Raw genomic sequence first — 12,742 nt, forward strand, 5'->3', positions numbered from 1 at the left:
AAAAAAAAAGAAAAAAAATATAGACATGATGAAATACTCTTATCCATCAAAAAGTGACAAAGTACTGTTCTTTATGACAACATGGATGGAACCAGAGGTCGTTAAGTGAAATAAGCCAGATACATAAAGACAAATAGAACATGATCTCATTGATGATTTCCAAAAACTAGAAAGGGCTTTGAATATTTCTGTTGTAATGAAATGATGCTTGAGGAAGTAAATTTGCCTTGCCTTAAACATTTTAAAATTGTGATATGTGTCCAAAATGTGTGTGTTTATGTATCAGTTGAAAAATAAATTTAAAGCCAGGTACCAGTGGCTCACACTGTAACACTGAGTAACTAATCCTATTTACTCAGGATTCTGAGAGCCAAAGATTGTTGTTCGAAACCCAGCTTGGGCAGAAAAATCTGTGAGACTCACTGAATCCAATTAACGACCAAAAAAACCAAGGGTGGAACTATGGTAGTACAGTGCTAGTTGTGAGCAAAAAAAACCTCAGGGACAATGCCCAGTCCCTGAGTTCAAGCCTCAAGACCAACACAAAAGAAATTAAAATTTTATATGTATCAGTTATATGCATTTATAAAATGTAGCTGACTGGAAAAGTAAAACTCACATAGAAAAACTGAGATTTCTAAGACTAAAACCAACAAATTAAGTGAGATCAGTATGGGAAAATATATCTATTGAAAGACATTAGTAGTACCTGAATAATAGAGAAATATGCTTTTACTGTGGACCAGAAAACTCAGTTTTATAAAGGTGGCAGTTCCCCCAAACTTACCTATAAGTTTAATGTAATCTAAAACCTTTAGATCATTTTGTGGAACACAGTATATTTATTCTAAAATTTATATGAAAAAGCAAATGGCAATAAATAGTAACGTAATACATACTAAGTCACCTAGTAAGAACAAGCTGAGGAGCTTGCCCTCAGCAATATCAAGATAAAAGTAATTTGTACAATGGAATCGCTATGAGCACAATGATAGCTACCTGGTGAATGAAATAGGGAAAATACCTGTTTGACATCTGTTTGCAAAGAAAGCAAATCAAATGTCTATGTTCTTACTTAAATTAGGAGGAAGGAGTCTAAATTTCTTAGTGATTTTTTTTTCAACCAAGTATAATTTTAGCAAATGAGTTTCTTTAAATGTACTGCCTCAGTTCTAGATTTCTTCCATCTTCAATTCCACAATGTGAAGGCTTTCAGTTATATAACTCAAACAGTGGATTTAAAATACTGCTACATGATAATTCTAAATACCTACTTTTGGGGAATTAAATCGCACATGAATATTCTTGAAGAATTGTGAGGTTACATGAGTGCCTTTGCTGTATTTTCAGACACAACTGTGGATTTTTATTTCCCAGTCCTATATGTGGTAAGTCCTGAAAACATTAGACTGGTGGTCTCCTGAGAAATCTATATTATACACACATATCCTTAACCTTTACTTTGGATTTTACTTACAGTTCAACTTTGTTTAAATATGCCCCAGTCCATTTTACTACCAGATGAGGAATGATCAGTGACAAAATTATTGTTAAAAAATTTTGGTGATATAGGAACAATAATTAAGAATTTTTAAGTCAATTATAATTGTCGTAACTGTTGCAAATCTTTAATAACAACCTTTTTAATTCAAAACCAAATTGCACTAAAACATGAAATAAAAAACATACAGGAAGTGGTGCTGTAGCTCAAGTGGTAGAGCGCTCGCCTTGAGCTGAAGAGCTGAAGGACAGCGCCCAGGCCCAGAGTTCAAGCCCCACAACCGACAAAAAAAAAAAAACATACAATGTAAGTTTTTAGTAAAGATACTTTTTATATTGTATTTTCCCATGTTGCAAAACTTAAAACGTTTTGGTTGATTCTTGTAATTATTTGAATTTTTGTTCTATTGACATATTACTATGCTTTGTAAAGCGCTACAAGGTATTATGGATTTTTTTTAACATTTATATCAATGCTTGTGCTCAAGTAATAGACACTATGGAACAATAAAAATAATGCTTTATATTATTTATACTCTTACTTATTCTCAGTAACCTTTTTAGTTAGACATGCTCTTTAGACAAAATGAAATATCAAAATATCAAAAATTATTGTTTTTGTATTTCCTGCTAGTTTTCTTAATCAATTTCTTTTCTTTTTTAGGTATCTGGTAGATAGTCGTTGGTTTAAACAGTGGAAAAAATATGTTGGCTTTGACAGTTGGGACAAATACCAGATGGGAGAGCAAAATGTATATCCTGGACCCATTGATAACTCTGGACTTCTCAAAGGTCATTATTTTCTTACTTTACTAACATTGTAAATTTATTAAATTTCAATGTGTAAATATCAGTGAATGCACTATGGAAAAGGTTAATGTGAATAAATATATAAATCAAAAATTTCTTTAGATGCCTGGTATGGTGAAACAACTATAATCTCAGCCTATGGGAGGCTGAGACAGGAGAATTGAGAGAGAGAGGAAAGAAGAGAAGAGGGAAAGGGAAAAGGAATGGGAAAGAAAAAGCTAAGTGCCAGTGGCTTTTACCTGTAATCCTATTTAGAAGGCTTAAAACTAGAGGATTTTCATTTGAACCCAATCCTAGGCAGAGAGGTCACAAAACTATCTCTAAAATAAACAACAAAATATTAAGCCGGAGCCATGGCTCCAGTGGCAGAACACAACCAGTCAAGTAGGCCTAGAAAATGTGAGGCCCTGAGTCCAAACCCAATAGCAGCAAAGCAAACCAAAAACATTTATATGATAGATTTGACCTGATTAATCCAGGTTATTCCATTCTGATTATATACTGTTATATATTATGACGAATTTTCTTTTTATTTATGGTGTAATGGATTATTTAAATCTGGAGGTAAAGAATGTAAGTTACAAAGCACTGTATTAATGTTTGGAAAAAATGCTGTGTTACCTGTTTTTTTCCCTTAATAGACATATGGTATGGTTAAAAGTTGTGGAATACCAACATATGCTTGTAGTTTTCTATTTTTGCATTATTCTTACAAAACTCTCAGTGCTCGCCAACTTTACCACTTTACCACTGATTATATCCAAAGAGAATAAAATGTAAATACTTCGTTCTCAATTTCTGGCCAAGATGGAATAAGAAGGATCACGTTTACCCTTGTACCCGAAAATAGCTTGAATTCTAACAAAATAGATGAAATAATGGTTATCAAGAGCACTGGATATCAAGCAGCATAAAGCAGTAGTCCCTGAGAGATGAGGAAAAAATGAAGCGCGTTCTAATTGTTTTCAGCTTACTGTAATAGAATTTCCCATATACAACACAGGAAGGAGAAGTCCCTGTAGACTCTAGCAGGGTTGAGGAAACAAACTTTGAAGTCCAGGAAGACCAGGTATCAGTGAATAGCTAAAAGAGAGAGACTTTGAGCTCTGCAGAGAAGAGTTTCTCTCAAGTCTTTAAGTCTGTTCTTTCTTTTGTGTGTGTGTGTGTGTGTGTGTACTAGAGATTGAACTCAAGACCTTGTGTTCGCTAGGCAAGTGCTCTCCTGCTTGAGCTATATATACATTCAGTATCTCCTTGTATTGGATATTTTTGATAGAAAGCTTTACTTTATTCCTAAGCCCAGCCTGAGCTGTGGTCTTCCTTCTTGTGCTACCCTTTTTCACTGATAGTGACAAACAGGTGCCACTATACCCAGCCACTGTGCTTTCCTTATAGCTGGAGTAACAGAAGAGCTCCATCATACCCAGCCATTGCTTGAGAGGCAACCTCATGAACTTTTATGCTGTGACTGGCTTTGAGCTGCGATCCTCCAGTTGGTACCTTTGAAGTAGCTTGACCCAGTTTCTCGAGTCTTTAACTGATCAGCAAATACATGTGCGGATGCTGCCTAAGAGCTGGGAAAGAACTGCCTACAAAATCTTGATGGATGGATGCTCAAATGACAGAATGCTTGCCTAGTCTATGCAAGGCCCTGGATATAGTTTTTGTGAGATTCATGTAAGAATGGCAATAATTAATATTCCCAGTAGCCAGATTGGAAAACTTAATAAAGTTAAAAGATTTCAAATTATATAAAGTATGTTCTGTTACTATACTACAATAAAACCTATTTTGAAGAAAAAAAAGTCTAGTGAAAAAAGTAGGCAAAAGTTTGATCAAACACTATCAGAAAAGAGAATACTTATTTAAAAGCATATAGGGGCTAGGAAGGTGGTTTAGTGGTAGAGTGCTTGCTTTGCATGCATAAAGCCCTGGGTTTGACTCCTCAGTACCACATAAACAGAAAAAGCTGCAAGTGGTGCTGTGGCTCAAGTAGAGTGCTAACCTTGAGCTGAAGAGCTGAGGAATGGTGCCCAGGGCCAGAGCTCAAGCCCCATGACAAAAAAAAAAAGCACATGTAAAGACAGTCTCACAAGTACTAAAGCTCAGAACTATATAATGAGAGGTACTGAGGAAGAGCTCAGCAGTAGAGTTCCTGCTTAGCACAGATTAGGCTCTGGGTTTAACCCCTACCCCACAGAGCAAATGAACAAAATCACAGTATGCTTGCAAACCATTGTTATTGAAATGATTAAGACTTAAAAGACATGCCCACCATATGTTGTCAAAGATGCTGAAGAAGTGGAATTTAAGAAACACCATGGTACCCAATCGTTCTATATGTAGATACTCAAAAGAAATTAAAGCATTTATCCATATGAAAAGTTGTACATGACTTATACAGGTTTTTTTAATGTTAGAAAAATTATTAGCATCCCAAATGCCCATCAACACCTGAATGAATAAATATATGCTAATATATTTATATAAATAAAAGCCAGTTCATCATCTGAAGATAGGTAATTCTAGAAAATGAAATTTGTCTATAATACTATGGTACAGGTACTATTTTCATATCAAATTCTAAAAAGCATAAATTATCCTAGAGCTGCAAACACTGACTGTTGGTTTTACTTCTGGGCGTGGTGGATATCCTCATTTTGTTAATGAGGAGTTTATACTTGGTATGTCAAAACTTAATCAAGTTGTATAACTTAAATATGTACAATTTATTATATACAGTACATACAGAAATAATGCCAATTCTGTGTTTGAGTGTGTTCTAAAAAAATCAATTGATCATTTTATACCATCTAAACTCAACTAATATAGAAATTAGCATGTAAGCCTTGATTTTTAAACTTTCTAAGGGTTGTTTTTGTTTTTTTTTAATACTGTGTTACAGAGCAAATGAGTTTTTAAAAAAGTCATGTGGAATTCAAACTCTGCAAGTCTTTGTACATATGATCTTGGGCAGGTTTCAACATATCTATTTTCTTTGTAGTTTAAATGGAGAGACTGAAGAGACCTACTTCGTAGTGTCACTTGGAAAATTAACTGAGCTAACATGGATAAAATAAAGCATTTCATAGTTCCAATAATTTTCTATTACCACCTTGGGCAAATTATTCACTACCCCAATACATTCTAATCTACAATGGAAATTCTTTATAGTTTAGGATTTTGTGTGTGTGTGTGTTTGTGTGTGTGTGTGTATTTATGCTAGTATCAGGGCTTGAAGTTAAGAACTTGTGCTTTCAGTCAACTTTTCCTCATAGCTACTGCTCTACCACTTGAGCTATACCTCTAGTTCAGCATTTTGTGATTAATTGGGGATAAGAGTCTCAGGGACTTTTCTGCCTGGGCTAGCTTTGAGCCACCATCCTCAGGTCTCAGCCTCATGAGTAGCTAGAATTACAGGCATATAATACCACTTGATTAGAATTCTTTTGAAAATAAACTGTTACAATATAGTTAACTGCTATAGGATATCTTTCATAGTATGAGCTACTTAGTGAAGAATTACAATATGTAATTTTCTTTTATCTTCATGATTTCTGAAAATTATTTCAAATTGTATCAATAATTTAAAAGTTAAAACTAATATTTAAAAGATTGAGCTTAGCTAAGTGCTGGTAGTTCATACTTGTAATCCTATCTACTCAGGAGGCTGAAATCTGAGGATTGCAGTTCAGAGCCAGCCAGCACAGGAAAGTCCATAAGACTCTTATCACTAGTGAATGATCAGAAAGTCAGAAGTGGAGCCTGTAGTTCATATGGTGAAGTGCTAGCTTTGAGCACAAAAGCTCAGAAACAGTGCCCTTGCCCTAAGTTAGAGCTCCAGGACCATCTCTCTCTCACACACACACATACACACACACATGCCATGCACACAAGATTGCACTTAAAAGTTATTAGTTTATACTGCTATTGAAATTAGTAATGAATTCAGACTTTTCCCATTTCCTTCTATATAAAAATAGCTTCCTCAGAGTTTAGAAACCACATACTGATTCTAGAATGCATATCAGTTAATCACTTCTGTTAATCTCTTCATCTTTTTTTCCTCTTTGATTATAGTTATATCTTATTAGAAATAGTACATTAAAACTATTGAAATGCTGCAAAGAACAGTTTTGCTTCCTGTGTCTATTAATTAGGTTAACTCGGGCCTGTTACCCCACCTGCTCGAGAAGTGGAGATCGGGAAGATCAAGGTTTGAGGCCCTCATCAAAAAGTTAGTAAGACCCCATCCTAACAAAACAAGCCAGACATGATGGCATGTGCCTGACAGGAGACTATAAATAGGAGGATCAAAATCTGAGGCCAGCATCAGGGTCAACAGTAAGACCCTATCTCAAAAGGAGGCTTTGACTTAAGGGCACCTATTTAGCAACCTGTAAAAAGTTCTAAGCTCAAACTCTAAGACTTAGAAGGGCCCATCTTGGTGGTGTACCTCTATAATCCCAATACTCAGAAGGTTGAAGCTAGAGGATTTCAAGTTCAAAGACAGCCTAGGCCACATTGTGATATCCTGTCTTTCTAAAAACAAAGCCTAGAATCAAACCAACAACAAACTCAGAACAAAAAGATACTCTTTAGGTTACACATAACTTAATGAGCTATTTGTTTCCATACTTTAGAAATTCAAATGATTAACAAGTGAGTTCAGATTAAGACTGTGATGTAATTATTACACACGTCAGGAAATTACTTCTACTCAGGAAATTTCTTCTAGATCTCTGATATGTCCTGTACTAAACTTTTTAACTAAAAATTTGAAAGAGATTATAGAATTAAAATCATCTCGGAGGGATCCAGATCATGTGCCTTTTCAAATAATGATACGGTTTATCAGATACCTTTTTGTGATTTTGCCATGGTTTCCAGCCTGTGTACATCTTGGAATTACTGCTAAAGTTAGTTGATATCCTTCACTTATGGTGTAATAAGCACTAATATGTGGGAAGAGAGAACCTTAATATTAAAATATTTGGGAAAAACTCTCCTGTTAGGTATCTGGCTAACATTTACATATTAGTATTTTTTTGGGGGGGTGGTCCGGTCGTGGGGCCTGAACTCAGTCTGGCCGCTGTCCCTCAGCTCTTCAGCTCAAGGCTAGCACTCTACCACCTGAGCCACAGCGCCACTTCCGGATTTTTTCTTTTTGCTTATGTGGTGCTGAGGAATCGAACCCAGGGCCTCGTGCATGCAAGGCAAGCACTCTACCACTGAGGCACCTTCCCAGCCCCGAAAGTTACATTTTTTTAAAAAAAGACTAATTGTATACTTTCAAACAAGTTTATTTTGAAATATTTAGATTTGATTCTTGCTAGAGCTTTTTCCTTAGAACTGATTATTTTCAATACTTCTAAGGCATCTTCATGAACTTAAATAATTTATAGTGTTCTATAACTAACATATTTAGAGATAATATGCTACTATTTCATTTTATGGATTGAGTTTGTTTTTTCCTTGCAGATGGTGATGCCCAGTCACTTAAAGAGCATCTTATTGATGAATTGGATTACATACTATTGCCAACCGAGGGCTGGAATAAACTTGTCAGCTGGTATACATTAATGGAAGGTCAGGAGCCAATAGCAAGAAAGGTATATCTGAGAATAGCTGAATATGAATTTATATTTTTCTTGTAGTTCATATTCTATTGTTAATTAAATGAATTGTGAAGCCTACTTATTTTGGGAGAAAGGCCAGCAAAATACTACTATAGACTGTATCATAATAGCATAGATAGAGGGTTTACAGTCTGCCATACAACTTCTGAAGGGCATTATGCTACTTCCATGCTGCACTGCTTTTTATTTAAAATTATTAGAAAACAAGCTAAAAATTAAACTCTTTGCAATCAATTTTTTTTTTTTCGTCGGTTGTGGGGGCTAAACTTGGGGCCTGTGCGCTATGCTATCCCTCAGCTCTTCAGCTCAAGGCTAGTACGCTACCACTTGAGCCACAGCGCCACGTTGGGATTTTTCTGCTTATGTAGTGCTGAGGAATCGAACCCATGCATGCAAGGCAAGTACTCTACCACTGAGCCACCTTCCCAATCCACAACCATTTTTTTTTTAACTGGAAAAAGAATGAAGACTTTTCATTTCTTTTTTAAGGGGTAGAGATATGTTCAAATGCTAAGAGTACCTGTCTAGCAAGGGCAAATCTCTGAGTTAAAAATCCCACTTTACACCCATGAATGAAGTTTTATATAATCTAGAAACAGGTAAGGGGTGGGGGGAGATGGGAAGGGGAAACAAAGGAGGAGGCAACAATGCTTGATAAGAAATGTACTCATTACCTTGCCCATGTAATTATAACCCCTCTGTATGGTATTTTCACAATAAAAAATTTAAAAAAATCTAGAAACACTAAAAATGATAGTTTCCTAATTGTTGTGACTAAAGAATAAGTTATGAAAGTCAGGATGTAGCTCATTTTCCATGTTTGCAATGTCAAATTTTGAAGTAAATCAGCCAGCTTACCAAGAATAGTTAATAGTTGATACAAATATAATTTAGTTCTATATCAATGCAAGAGATCTTACTAACATTTCTTGAAACCTATGTCTGGTACACAAATTAATGGGGAAAGGAAATGAGAAGTCTTTTAGGAGACTGTACAGTTTTTTCTAATCACGTAAATGGAATTTACCCAACTTATCAAATAGTTTTCAAACTTTATATGCATCAAGCTGCTTGGAATCCTTATTATCTTTCTCCAAAAAAAAAATAGATTAAGTGAGCAGTTCTTTAAATTTGTGTTTTTACTAGGTAACACATGACCCATGCAGGTAAAATTCACTTCAAGGCTGGGTGTGGTGCTCATACCCATAATCTCAACTGCTTTGGAGGTATAAACCAAGAAGATTAAGGTTCAGGACTAGCTAAAGCAAAGAGTTAGTGATACCTTCATCAACAAATAGTCCAACAGCAGTCATACACATCTGTACTATTTATTGATGCTGATAACAGGCTAGCCTAAGTGAAAAATGCTATTCCATAGTTAGCCCAGGTAAAAAATGCTACAAACTACCTGAAAAATAAGTAAAACAAAAATATTGAAGGCCCAGCTTGAGCACTTCAGCAAGTGCCCAGCTCCTTGCTTGGTTTTGTCATTATTTACATTTACCCTAATTCCAGGAACTCTAACGTATCTGCACTTATAAAGTGTTTAAAGAAATGAACATAGCTACTTTCTTCAAAATAATGTATATATCCCATAGGCCTAGTGTTATCAAATGTTTTTGCAGTATTAAGTTTCTTTAGGAATTATATTTGTTTCTCTCCATTTTTGGAGTAGGGAAATACTTGGAATGAAGTAAAGTTTCTATAAAGCTTACACATGCACATATAAAGAGTAGACTGAATTAGGTTTATCATCTATATGTAATTGACTTTGTACAAAATTTCTTCTAATCACAAGAAAGTAAAGAAAGATATTTTTAAATTGTGCATAAACTTACATGTTGTAGACATTGCTTTCATTGTGATTGAATTAAAGTATTTTTACATATCCATAGATCTTATACTTAAGAAGGCAAATTTCATCTTATGCTCTCTTCTTTTTATAGCTATATAACATTATAATTTTTACCTGTAATTCTGAAATATCATTTTTGAGTATTTGCTTCCAATATTTTCTGAAATGTACATTTTTATTATTTTAACAGCTAGGCACATAGAACTTTGTACTTAATTTTTTATGGTTTTTTTTTTCTGTTACATAGTCTTCAAAACATCTCCAATGGTTATTTTCAGTGCAAATATTTTTACTAAAGGAGATGAACTGTATATAAACAAATAATAAGTACACATGACCACAACAGATTCATGAATATATTCATTTTTTTTGCCATGACTTTAATTTTTCACATTTAGTAAGATCTTTTAAATAGAAATAGCTTGAGAATAAACTTAAAGAAAGGGACAGTTATTAATATGTTGCTTTTGGAAGTAGGAAGATATAGTAATAGTATTTTAAGTGTTGATGAGGTTTTTAACAACAATGTAAAATATGGTAAGAGAGAAGGAAATTTTTTTTTTAGTCCTAATGTGGATTTTTTAAGTGAACTTGTTTGTATAGAGTCCATACTGAATTTTGAGATTTCAATTTCCAGTTTTTTCCAGGAAAATATTAATATTTGGAAAGTTGAATTTCATTTTAAAAGACTACTTATTTAGACAATATGTAGCTTCATAAATCACAGTGAGAGGTTTTCTTATTTTATTCTGTTCCTTTTTTTGGTCATTATTTGCCTTTTCCCCATATAAATGAGACCTGCAGTCTATCTCAGTTTTAGCAACCTACCAATAATTACTCAATATCTTAATGTAATGTTATTTTAGGATATTACTTAATTATTGAAATCCAGAGTTGAAATTTCTGTTTAAGAATATTTGATTGCTAGTTTTTTTCTAATTATATATAATATAAAATATTGTTAAATTTTCTTAACCTGAGAAAAACTCAGCATAAGAGGTCTAAAAACAATCTTGTTGGAGTCATTATTTATTAGTCTTAAAAAGTAAATTAATTTTATTAAACAGGAGCGAATACAGACTATTACCTGTTTTAGAAACTTGCTAAAACATAATTAAGAATATATATTGACAGCGTATAATAATTCATGTTGGCTTATTCAGTAGATATCAGATAAACTGTATTTTAAAATGCTGAAATAATTTTTCCTGCAAGTGAAAGACCAGTTTATAAGTGCCATATTAAATTGATGTAAACCTGTGAGTACATCTGAGCTGTCTGGAGCTTCCCTTTCACCATATTTGTCTGGGGTATCATATATCAGACCAGTTGCTATTTTCAGAAACAGTATTCATGACTGAAATCCTACAGTTAACCTTTAGAAGATCAAAAGGAAATATATGCATTTAAAAGGTGACCCTAATATATAAATGTTTTCTTCTTATACTTTATTGCTTGCATGTTTTAACAGCTTTTTCTGTCATTTGTTACATAGAATTGCCAAGTATGCCTCTAAAGGTCAAGCAAAGTCATTTAAAATGAAACTAACCTATTTGCTTCAGGGACATAGGCAAATATTTTGGCAGCAGTAATTTGAAGTTGTCGTAAAATATTTTTAACACAAAGTTATCTTACTATTGTAAAATTATATAAAACTTTTAAAACTTTTTAATTTGGGATCACAACTAAGAATTGGGCGAATGTATTTTTAATTATACTTAGAAATTATGTATTGTATACAGAAAAAAACTATTTGAGTGGCTTCATAGTTATAAAATGTATTTATTATTTGTATTGTTTTACGGTGTCTTTATAGATCAATAGAATGCCTTTCTAGATTGACATTTAATGTTTTAAATCTGATTTTTTTCCCTAGAACTTCTTTAGGGAAATATGCTAAGAATCAAAAATATTGTTATAGCTGACACTGATTTCTTTCATTTTTAGGTGGTTGAACAGGGTATGTTTGTGAAACATTGCAAAGTAGAAGTATACCTCACAGAATTGAAGCTGTGTGAAAATGGAAATATGAACAATGTTGTAACTCGAAGATTTAGCAAAGCTGACACCATAGGTAATGCAAGATCCAGTTTCTGAACCATTTTAGTTATAGTTCACCTTGATAGATACTACTCCGCTAGAAGGAAAACCATTCTAAAGGTTTATTAATAAACAGTATAGATTCTTAACTTTGATGCCATGTATTAGCTTAGAGGTTAATTACTTGTTTATCACTGTTTTTGCATTTAGTAAAATGAATTTAACATTTGTGCCATTTTACTTTAGAAAGCAAATGCTGTTTTAATTTAGCATTTGAAAAATGTATGTCGTATACTAACAGCATAGATTAAACTGTGGCATTAAATATGAACTGGCTTAAATAAAACAGTCAGATATTGTGGAAAATACCAGCTGATTATTTCCTTTTGGGTCAAATAAAATTAAAATAGCTAAGACATTAGATACAGCATTATGATTGCAATATTAGTTTTTTTGTTGTTAATGAGTAACTTACAAAATTGTTTGCTAAAAATCAGTCTTATAGTCTTAAGTATCAGATCTTATTTTTATTTTTAAATACATATTTATTAAAGCTATTTTAATTTAAAATAAAGAATATATTGTTTAAAATAAATTATTTTGGATAAATATCACAGTGTTTTTATAAAACATTGCTCAAGAAACTAAAAAAGTACTATTTTCAAATGAGATTTTTATAAAACAAGAACAATGAGGGGCTGGGAAGATGGCTGAGTGGTAGAGCGCTTGCCTTGCATGCCTGAGGCCCTGGGTTCGATTCCTCAGCACCACATAAGCAAAATGAAAAAAGCCGGAAGTGGCGCTGTGGCTCAAGTGGTAGAGCTCTAGCCTTGAGCTGAAGAGCTGAGGGACAGCGCCCAGGCCCAGAGTTCAGGCCCCACAACCGGACCCAAAAAAA

General features: G+C 33.6%; 1 protein-coding gene across 4 annotated transcripts in view; it reads left to right on the forward strand.

Annotated features, from left to right (window-relative positions):
* The window catches only part of Usp15 (ubiquitin specific peptidase 15), a 105,062-nt gene that overhangs the window by 21,768 nt on the left and 70,552 nt on the right, over positions 1–12,742 (forward strand). For all 4 annotated transcript variants that reach the window (XR_001175247.1, XM_013021397.1, XM_013021406.1 and 1 more), the window contains exons 2-4: positions 2,165–2,292; positions 7,792–7,922; positions 11,752–11,878. Coding sequence is in view for 3 of the 4 variants with exons in the window: in XM_013021397.1 (XP_012876851.1) it covers positions 2,165–2,292; positions 7,792–7,922; positions 11,752–11,878 (386 nt within the window). In the remaining variant the exon portion in view is untranslated. The remainder of the gene's footprint in view (positions 1–2,164; positions 2,293–7,791; positions 7,923–11,751; positions 11,879–12,742) is intronic.

Source organism: Dipodomys ordii, unplaced genomic scaffold (assembly GCF_000151885.1).
Source record: "Dipodomys ordii isolate 6190 unplaced genomic scaffold, Dord_2.0 Scaffold3, whole genome shotgun sequence".
Lineage (NCBI taxonomy): Eukaryota > Metazoa > Chordata > Mammalia > Rodentia > Heteromyidae > Dipodomys > Dipodomys ordii.